Genomic DNA, 11,370 nt, shown 5'->3' on the forward strand with positions numbered 1-11,370 from the left:
CAGAGACCTGCCCATAAGCCACCCTAAAAGTGATCGAAAGCTGGCGCTGATGACCGTGAGTGCTGCCTGAAGCAATGTAGGACTCAAAGTCCCGAGCGAAGTGTAGATCCCTTATGTACGTGTCCAGGTGAACCAGCTTGGGTGGGGGGAATGATTCCAGTGAGCAGGGCTTATAATGAGATGCTAAAGTATTATCTAAGGTCCCCAATGTGTGGCAGCGGGAAATGTGGCCCAACTTTGATGGTTAGAACGGACGACTGCAAACTAGTTTCACATCGGCGAATACTAATTTTTGGTCGTCGTGACATATTGTCTGCTCACGCCCGCCATGATACCTGCCAACAATGGGACCAGATGATTCCGCCCTGAGTGTCAGTCAGCAGGTTATTGCTGAGCAAATGCTGCTTGATAGCAGTGTTGATGGCTCCTTCCCTCACTTTTTACTGATGGTTGAGAGTCGAATGATGGGGTGGTAAAAGGCAAGGTTGGATTTCTCTTGCATTTTGTGTACAGGACATGGCTGGGCAAGTTTCCACGTTGCTGGGTAGATGCTAGTGTTGTTGCTGTACTTGGCTAGGGGTGTGGCAAGTTTTGGAGAGCACGTATTCTGTTCTATTGCTGGAATATTGTCAGGGCCCATAGCCTTTGCAGTATCCAGTGCCGTCAGCCATTTATTGATATCACCTGGAGTGAATCGAATTGGCTCACGATTTGCTTTTGTAATACTGGGACCTCCGGAGGAAGCTGAGATGGATCATCCACTTGGAGATATCGAAGTTCTGAGATGGATCACTGACCTGAAATGTTAATCCTGTTTCTCTCTCCACAGATGCTACCAGACGTGCTGAGTATTTCCAGCATTTTCTGTTTTTATTTCAGATTTGCAGCATCTGCAATATTTTGCACTAGTTGGAGGAGGTTGCTGGGTTTAGGGAGTGAATTCCAACATGTAGTGCCTCGATGGCTGTAGTCACTGGTGCTGATGGTGAGGTTAAGATAAGGTTAAGTTACCTTGTCTAGGCAAGGGTTATGGGTGCTGAAAAGGCTATGGGCACTGACAATATGCCGGTAATAGTAAAGAAGACTTGGGCTCCAGAACTTGCCGCTCCCTAGCCAAGCTGTTCCAGGCAAACATGGGAAGGTCAGGAAGGTCAGGCAGGTTTGTCAGGTGCCGTCAACAGATTTCAATGCACGATGGAGGAGTCTCTCCGTGTTCTGCCTCATGACATTGTTCTAACACGTCAGTTCATCAAGGTCAACACTAGTAGGATGGCGACTGTCATGGAGACCTTGGTCCAGGACATAGCGCCTGATATCCGGCAGGACGGGCACTCCATCGCTCTAGGCACAAGTATGATCCATCAGTGGCTAAGCAAGAGGCGGGGCAGAGCACCTCAGCCTCTCCTGAAGGAGCCAGCCAGAGGCCTTAGGCCACCCATAGGGTCGGGGACCAGCAGCTGGAAACCTAGGGCTAAAATCCCAGGTGACTCCGAGAGCATCCAGCCAATTCCAATTCCCTCTGCCTCCAACCCCATCAGCTCCAGATCAACAGGCTGAGGAGGGTGCATGTACCCCACAGCAGGAGACCCCAAGCAGGCTGGGGTTCACCAGGCCTCGGCCCTCCGGGGAACACAAGCCAAGATAATCCCGGACAAAACAGGGCATAGCAATCTGCAGGCTGCTTCCACCTCTGTTGTGGAAGCTGGGAAAGATGTAGCAGTAGGGGTAGGGTTAGAAAAATTAAGTTAATTTAAGTTGGCTTTTGACTCTTCTTAACGTGTCTCAGCTGTGCCTTCCTCTCAATTTGGAAAAGCAGAAGTTAATTGGACACCCCTTCAATCAGCCCACAACGTATAGTGGTCGATTCCTTCCACAAGTCCTGAGAGCTCCTCCACTGGCATTTTCATTCCATGTCTGTTTTTCAATTGCATCATTAGATCAGCTTGAAGAATGGAAGTGCTGAGGTTTTACTACCAGACCAGCTTCAACAGCCACCCCCAAACCCAGCGTGACTGTCGAGATCCCTCTCTTTTTGTGCTGAAGGAGCATCATGTTCAGGTCTCCCTGCCTGCAATCACTCTCCTTCCTCCCACTCTCATCCTTGATCCCATCATGATTGATGTTGATAACCCCGCGGAACCATTTGATGATGATGTCCCGATGCCCCACGTTGACCTGACCCCTCTCCATCTTCAGGCCCTTTGCACTGTGACTTGCAGAGACCTTACCCCTGCCACTCGCAATTACTCCATTGAGTGCTCACCCCTGCATTACCTCTTCCCCACCCACAGGCTGCAGATGCCTCCCCTGGCTGTAACTGTGCCACCTATGGCCTAGTATGAAGCCACAAATCAGCAACAGGCCTGATGTGCGTGAGGGAATGACCACGTCCTTCAGACCATGCTGGCATAACTGACAAAGGACTGATAGGCCCATCCCTTCCCTGCACTGTGACCAGGGCAGGCATGCCAAGCACAGCCTTCTAAATTATGGCTTGGATCCACAGTGCTGCCTAAGCTTTGTGGTTCCAAGTGTATCAATCCCACACCAACCCAGCTCACCTCTCGTAATGTATCTGTAGTGAAGCCTTTTCCCTCCAGCCCCTTCCCTTGCCTCCCCCCTGCCTTCCCTCTGGTCTGAACAGTAAGCCTTAGCTCAGAGACTCTCACGCCTGCCCGCGGGTCTTGCCTGCGCAGCCTGGCATGGAGTCAGAGCAGGCACGAGCGCAGCGGAATGAAAGGTAGGCAAACGTATCTCGGGGTCATGAGTGAAGTGATGCTCACCAGGTGCACTTATATCCAGTCGTGAATCACGCCAGTCTAATTAGCTGACTTTATAATGGTTATTCATGATATTTCCAATGAATGGAAGTGCGTTTCCGACCTGGTGTGGTGAGCTGCTTGACCGCCATGAGAGTAGGGAGCGGACAATCACCAGCTTTTTTTTAATGCAGGTGGGAAGCCGACTTTTGGCCCTCCTCCATATTTTCCAGTCCCACCCACCATGACCCCCCCCCACCGCTGACAGGACCAGAAGATCCTGCCTATGGCTTCACCCCCCCCCCCCCCCCCCCCCACCCCCGAATTGCCATGGTCTTCATGCTTCACTTTCACTGTCAAATTCCAAGAAGCCCCAGAAACCTGTGAAGTCAAAGTTAAGCTGCAAGACCCATGTCAATATGACTCTAGTTGTCCAGTTCTCATGCTGAAATTGGCGACCCGCCTGTACTGATGAGGTTGCTTGCATGCAGCCTCATGCACTGGAGTAAAATACAGAAGTCAGCAGCCTGAAGCCAGCTTCCTAATGCACTCCCAGTTTTTCTGGCTTTCACCCCCGCATCTGAACCAAACCCATGCGTTCAACCTTATTAAAGCTCACCTCATAACAGTTTAAAGCATTAGATGTCTCAGCCGCTGTTCGTAATGGGCAAGGTATGGATTGCCTACGCCTGCAAAACTCAAAACAGTGATTCTATGAATGGACAACATTTGATAAATAATCCCCTGTGTGCTAAGAATTACGCTGACAACCAATTTATGATTGCCAGTCGGGCTCAAATTGTGTGGTATTCTGTGTACTGAAAGCCACATATATTAATACACAGGGCTCTGCTCTTCCCATGTCTGTCTTTGCAGCCCCAACATCTTTAAGAATTGGACAATTCAGGGGGCTGAAGCCATGGATGGGTGCACACAGATGCATGACTGGAGGAGGGGGGGAAGACTGGGGAAGGGTGCACCCAGATACATCACAGGGGGTGAGGATGTGGGGTGGGAGGGGGTTGGGATTAATGCACTTAGGGCCAGAAAGCTTAGGCAGTCCTGTGGATCGGTGCCACAATTTAGAAGGCTGTGCTTGGCATGTCCGCCTGGTTGCAATCCAGGGAAGGGGCAGGCCTGTCAGCTCTGTCAGTTGTGCCAGCATAGGGTGCAGGGCATGGTCATTCCCTCACATACATCAGGCCTGCAGGTTTGTGGCTTCATACTGTGCCGCAGATGGCACAGTTACAGTCAGGGGTGACATCTGCAGCCTATAGGTGGGGAAGAGCTAATGTAGGGGTGGGCACTCAATGGTCTAATTGCAGTTGGGGGAGGGTCCCTGTAAGTCACAGTGCAAAGGACCTGATGATGGGGAAGGGTTAGGTCAACGCAGAGCGCTGGGACATCAATATCAGACAGTTCAGGGTGGTTACCAACTGTAATGATGGGATCAGGGATGAAAGTGGGGAGGATGGAGAGTGATTGGAGGGAGGGAGACCTGAACATGATACTCCTCCAACATAACGGGAAGGATCTTGACAGTCACGATGGGGTGGGGTGGTGGGGCGTTGAAGCTGATCTGGTAGTAAAACCTCAGCATTTCTATTCTCCAAGCTGATCTAATGATGCAATTGAAAAACAGACATGGAATGAAAAAGCCAGGGGAGGAGGTCTCAGGACTTGTGGAAGGAATCGACCACTGCACTTGTGGGCTGTTTGAAGGGGTGCCCAATTAACTTCTGCTTTTCCAGATTGAGAGGAAGGCACAGCTGAGACACGTTAGGAAGAGTCAAAAGCCGACTTAATTTAACTTATTTTTCCAACCCTACCACTTCCCTAACATCCACCAGAGGTGGAGGCAGCCTGCAGATTGCTATGTCCTGTTGTCTGGTATTACCTTGCCTTGTGTTCTCCGGAGGGCTGAGGCCTGGTAGACCCTGGCCTGCTTGGGGTCTCCTGCTGTGGGGAAGGTGCACCCTCCTTGGCCTGTGGAGCTGGAGCTGATGGGGTCACAAGCAGCCTGTGCCTTTTTTCCTCTTTGTGCTGGTGACTGTCAAAGAGAGATGAGATTATTAGTGATTGTCTGCATAGTCACCAATATAACAAAGCAATTGCAGTTTTGCCAGCTGAATGGCTAGATGGTGATGGGCCGTCAATGGGTTGGGAGATGCTGATCTCATTGTCAGTGCAGGTATGGTCCTGTTTCTCACTGGCCTGCTCTCCTGCCCGCCCTCGAACTCTGTGAGGGGCCTGAGTTCAGGCATTCCCACTCCCAGCATCTCTCCTTGTTGCTCTGGGTGGTTTTGTCCTCCATAAAGACGGAGCAGGACGGACGCCAAGGCAGATGATAAGGATGCCTGTCTTCTGTGGGTCCTCAGTGGATCTGTGTAAGGGCTGAGGATGTGAGCTGCACAGAATGTGAGAAGCGATGAAGATGTCAAATGTTTGAGAAAGTCAGTGGTGATGTTCCTCGTACTGGCAATGTGTGAGATCCCTGTGGACTGTAACCTTGCGATTGCCTGATGGGCTTGTAAGATTTGAGAGTCAGGAGAAGGTTGAGATAATTCATCCTTTTCCTGCACTGGATGGTGGTTCTCCTGGTGAGCCACATTGTTGCTGACCTTGCCGGCAACCTTCTCCCAAGCCAGAGTGGTGAGGTTGGTGGACCTTCCATCACTGCAGTAAAGGATGTCCTGGTGAGTCTCCACCACGTCCAGAAGTACCTCCAGCACTTTATCATTAAACCTGGGGGTAGTTGGCTGCTTTCTTTTGGGGATCACCATTCGCCACGACCAGTTCTGGGCTGCAGAGAGTGAATGATGCGCACGGGTGTGGCTTAAACATGGTGCCCGGAAAGATGATCCAATGAGGTCACGGCAAGGCAGATGAGTACAGCCTGCCCCGCCATAAGATCTGACGTGGATCATGTTCATGCATATATAATGAGCTGAAAAGCAGACGATCTGGTGCGCACACCCTCCATTCCAGCCAGCTGGAAGACATGCTGCTTTTCCCATCTGCCACTGCATTTAGTCTCCGGAGTGGAAAATTCTGCCCCATGGAAGGGAAATATGCCAGTTAGCACTGAGCTGCTCTCTTTCTTGCTTATATGGAAGGGTTTGTTCACAATACTTGTGCTGAGAGGTTAGTTTATACACCTTGGAGATGATTTTACATCTCCATCTTTGAAGGTGACTTTACACATTTGGTGATGTAATCTGCACTTTGGAATTCTGATTTATTTGATCAATGTGGGCGCTGCTGGAATGTGTTACTTTGGACCTCAAATGAGGACCAAGATGACCGCCAGCATCATCATCATCGTCATCAGCAGCAGCAGTAGCAGCAAACATGAGCAGCAGAAGCACCTGCAGTAGGAGCACCTACATCAGTAATAGGCTGTTGCTCAGAGACCTCCAGATCCACAGGCGAGAGGGGGACAGCAGAAAGGTGCAGCTTACAGGAGGCCATACTGGCACGGTGTCTACAGGCCGAGGATAATCTTCCTCAGCATGTTTGAACACTGGTGTCTCAAGAGGCTCAGCATGTTGCATCAGGTCACGGCAGACTGCTGGAGTAAGACCTGCTGCTGAGAGGTTCTCTTGGCCATGCTTCACCGCCACTCTCAACTTATTTGTCTCTGGATCCTTCCAGGATTCATCCCATCACATTTGTAGGACCTTGCATTTGGCGGCACAAAAATTTCACAAGTCAGGGGATTGATAGCTTTTTTGCCGGGGCTGGCAATTATATTGACCTTGCCTGTGATGACATCAGACAGAATGGGCAGGCACTTGGGTTTGTGGCTCTGACTGGCTTCCCACATGTGGCAGTTAAGACACCCATAGATCACCAGGAGCACTTGTCAACCACAAGAGCGACACTCTATCAGTGTGCAGACGGTGTGCAACCACAAAAACATGTTTATGTAGGTATGCACAATGTTCCCAGGTAGCTGCCATGATGTTTTCGTCCTGCATTTGTGCATCCACTGAAATCTCTTTGCACCTCAAAGCAGGTTCATCGCTGGCTGCTTGGAGACAAGGGATACCCAAAGAATGAGACCAAAAAGTGAGACAATGAATGTCTTATGACCACCATATGGATCATTGAACAAGCCATTGACATGCTGAATGTCCACTTCAGGTACCTAGGTCGATCCAACCCGGGGGTTCAGAATGACCATGCTGTGCTATGCTCTGCACACCATCGTATAGCAGCAAGATTTGGACCTGTAGGAGGAACAAGTGCAGAGCACAGGCTTTTTATGGATGATTCTGAGGAAAGAAAGGAGGATGAGAAAGTGGAAGGTGATTTGGGCAGTGCACCACCAGTGGAACACATTGCTGCCTAGGATGCCCTCATTATTACGAGGTTCACTTAGATTCTACCAATTCATCCATTTAACGGCCACATGCAACAGCCATTTTTGTTCTCCTGCACAATGCCACTAACACACAGCCTACATACAACCAAACCTTAATTTCACAACCCTCAATTTCTCGGTGTCAATTCACGTCTTACCATTCATCATTGCACAACTGAAAAGGCCACTTGCCGGCCGGTAACCAAGAATGGAGGAGATGGCGAAGTGGTATGAAGCAATAATATTTATGTGGCTCACATAAGAAAGAGAAACTTATCACTCTAACAATAAGTATCATACTCATGCATACCCTTGTACAATTACAAATCTTTTCTCTTCATTTCCTACCAAGTGGTGCAACCCCTGTGACTTCACAAGAGGTAAAGGCAGGTTGCTCAGGCTCCTGCTGGGACTGTTGAGATGCTCTTCGCTGACAATTCCCTAGGTTTTGGAACCCGTGAGGGCCCCAGCAAGGATTGTTTCACCTGCACATGGGCAGACTTGCCATCAGATCATGAGGCAGCATTGTGGGGTAATGGAGAGGGCAATGGGTGAGAAATGGAAGAAGATCTAAAGAAGAGTTATATTCAACTTGAAATGTTAAGTCTGTTCCTCTCAGTACTCCAGACCTGCTGAGTATTTCCAGCATTTTCTGTTTTTATACCAGAATAGACTAATGTGCTTTTATTTGGCTAGTCTAAAAGTTTGAAAAATACCTCAATGTACTCTCGAAAACATAATTAATTATTTTGCAAAACTTATCTAGCTCCCTTAAATTTGCCATGCTATCCATTCCAAAAACTCCTTGGTCAGTCTGTTCTAACAAATCACCACCCTCTATGATGAAGTACATGAATCTAAACCTATTCCTGTATATATATAATATATATATATATAAATGTCATTGCTTAGAATTTTCAGTTGGTGATATCATTGGATAAATGCTTAATACACTCAATGACATTCCCCTATTTTAATGGCAATAATTCTGTATTAATAAGTAAATAATGTTTCGACTGCTAATTTAACCAATAGATAAATTTTAGGCTTATATTTATATTTTCTTTTCTCTTATTGACATACTGTAAACTTTATGTCCAGTCATCAATTATGCTCCAAACTATGGAACTTTCATCTCCATTGATAGATTGGCTAACTGTTCTGGAAGATAAACTTTGAACCTTTGGGTCCAATTTTAACTCTGCACAATTGGGTGGGTTTTGAATGTGTTAAAATCTCTCTTTAGTTCATTGGATTCTGGGACACATAGTTATTTTGTGGTCTATCCTAATATCATGCTTCATAAATAATGAGTGAAAGTAAATGTTTTGAGGGAATTACAGTAAATATTGTAAATCAGATTACCGGTAAATGCTTATTGTATCATGCACAATTTTATGCATTTTTTTAATATCGTGTGTATTCCATGACCTTAATGTTTTAGAATGGTAGTAGATATTTCTTAAAATGTCCTTTACCTTTCCATCTGTATAATACTAAGTAACAATTGTTATATTTTAGGTGTAACATGTCTATTATTTGGAAATATTAAATGGAAGCAACAAAGCGATAAGGATTCATCGAAATGGTTTACGGCCAGATATTCGAAAGGACAGTGCCTGATCATGAACTTATTAATATAAACGTGGGAGGATTCAAACAGAGAGTCGACCAGGGTACCCTGCTGCGGTTTCCTCACACCAGGTTAGGAAAACTACTGAACTGTGACACTGAGGAAGCTATTTTAGAGCTCTGTGATGATTACAATGTTGTGGACAAGGAATATTACTTTGATCGGAATCCCTGCTTGTTCCGGTACATTTTGAACTTCTACTACACTGGGAAACTGCATGTCATGGAAGAGCTTTGTGCATTTTCTTTCAGCCAAGAGATCGAGTATTGGGGAATTAATGAACTTTTCATTGACTCCTGTTGCAGCAACAGGTACCAAGAGAGGAAGGTGGATAAAGATTGGGAACAGAAAAGTGATGAAAGTATTGATTCCTCCTTTGAAGAACTGTCAGCTTTTGATAAAGATTTGCATAAATTTGACAATATGTGGTGTGGAAAAATAAGAAAGAATGTTTGGATCAGGTTAGAAAATCCTGGACACTCACTCTTGGCCAAAATCTTGGCAATTTTATCTTTAAGTGTGGTCCTTATATCCATTGTGGCTATGTGCATTCACAGCATGCATGAGTTCCAGGAATTTGATGAGGATGACAAAGAGATAGTTAATCCTGCACTAGAAGGACTAGAGATCGCATGTATAGTTTGGTTCACCGTGGAGTTCATTGCAAGGTTCACAGTTGCGCCATCTCTAAAGAAATTCTTCAAAAACCCCTTGAATATAATTGATTTTGTATCAATTCTACCATTCTACTTCACACTGGGCGTGGAGAAAATGGATGAGGACAGCGAGGAGTTAGAAAACGTGGGTAAAGTGATTCAAATCCTTCGTCTCATGAGGATATTCCGTATCCTGAAACTGGCCAGGCATTCAGTGGGGCTACGGTCATTGGGAGCCACACTCAGGCACAGCTACCATGAAGTTGGGCTCTTGCTCTTGTTCTTGACAGTTGGGATCTCCATATTCTCTGTCCTTGTTTATTCTGCTGAAAAAGATGAAACTGAGTCAGGGCTTCATAGTATTCCTATGAGCTGGTGGTGGGCAACCATCAGCATGACCACAGTCGGGTATGGGGACACCTATCCTGTCACTCTATTAGGAAAACTCATTGGAAGCGCCTGCATTTTATGTGGGATTTTGGTAGTTGCTCTCCCCATTACTATAATTTTCAATAAATTTTCCAAGTACTATAGTAAACATAAAATGGTGGACATTGACAGTTGCAATGCAGAACTTGTAGAAGGTTGTTCTGATTTACCTTACATGAATATTCGAGACATATATGCCAAAAATATGCACTCTCTCATGGCTAGTATCTCTTCCATGGTTAGCACCAATGCCAGTGACCATAGCACCATAGATGCCTCTAGCATCCACGGTCTAGAAATTGTTCAGAACACAGCACTTGAGAACTGTTCAGCAAAATAGAACTTTATTTTATTGGCTAATCTCACTGCTTTCCAATCAAAGTTCTGTTCTATGATTATTTATTTGTTGCATTTTAAAATACTCAGGGTATATATGTTTGACATACTACAATCATTTAAGTAGCTAGTGTATCAAAATGGAAATGAAAGAAGCATGTGAATTAATTTCCTGACTTCTACTTTATGCAAGTATACATGTTGTTAGTGTTTTGTCTGTTTCTAAAGTAAATGACAATGCAATATAAACTCAGTCAAATGAAAATATATGATACTGATTGTATGCCTGCAGGAAAACATGAATTTATTTGTTATTCATTTTGGGAACGAGATGCAAACCAGCAGAAATTATAACTGCATCAGTTTAGGAATAGTTTCCATTTCTTAAATGCGTGCAGAAAAGACTGCATGAAAAGAAAGAATATAGACTTTTAAAATATACATATATTCTGTACAATGGTTAAAGTAATAAGAAAACTTAATAAATATCCATTTAAACTACTTAGAGTGTTTTGACTACAATAGTATGTGTTGTAATGAAGATGATATATTATTCAAAATACAGACTATTAAGTTAACAGTTAGAATTATAAATTTTTAAGAAGTGATCATCTCCACTTAAAAGTCAACTCAGGAAGTTTTACATTAATTTGGAATTTGCAGCAGAATTCACCTTAGTCGAACTTATTTTATTTTTAGGGTCAACTCACTCAAAGCTTGATTTTGGACTTTGAAGTTACTTAGAGAAGGCTGATTATCCTTGTTGTCAGCCTTGGCTCAGTGGTAGCAGAAGTTGAGAGTTCGAGTCCTACAGATTTGAACAGATAATTAGGGTAATGTTTCAGTGCGGTACAAAGGAAGTTGTCCTTCAGATGATGCACTACACCAATGGCATGATGACCTCACAGCTGGATGCAAAAGATCCCATGAGACTATATGACGAAGAACAGGGAATTCTCCTGGTGTCCTGGCCAATATTTATCCCTCAACTAACATCACTAAATCAGATTGTCTTGTCAATGCTGATTGTGGGACATGCTGTGTACAAATTGGCTGCTGCATTTTCCTACATTATGATGGTGATTACTTGATAGATGTAAAGTGTTTGGAATTTTTTTTTAGCGCCAATCTCCTAGCGCTTCAGAAAGAAATCAAAAATTTAGTTCATACTTGGAGCGGCCAAATGAGAAT

At 45.3% G+C, this 11,370-nt stretch overlaps 1 protein-coding gene across 1 annotated transcript in view; it reads left to right on the top strand.

Moving 5' to 3' along the window:
- The window catches only part of kcns3a (potassium voltage-gated channel, delayed-rectifier, subfamily S, member 3a), a 33,123-nt gene extending 22,443 nt beyond the window's left edge, over positions 1-10,680 (top strand). Inside the window, exon 2 of the mRNA XM_041187320.1 lies at positions 8,647-10,680. Within this exon, the coding sequence (XP_041043254.1) occupies positions 8,711-10,183 (1,473 nt within the window). The 5' untranslated portion in view covers positions 8,647-8,710 and the 3' untranslated portion in view covers positions 10,184-10,680. The remainder of the gene's footprint in view (positions 1-8,646) is intronic.
- The last annotated feature ends 690 nt before the right edge of the window (positions 10,681-11,370 follow it).

Source organism: Carcharodon carcharias, chromosome 5, assembly GCF_017639515.1.
Source record: "Carcharodon carcharias isolate sCarCar2 chromosome 5, sCarCar2.pri, whole genome shotgun sequence".
Lineage (NCBI taxonomy): Eukaryota > Metazoa > Chordata > Chondrichthyes > Lamniformes > Lamnidae > Carcharodon > Carcharodon carcharias.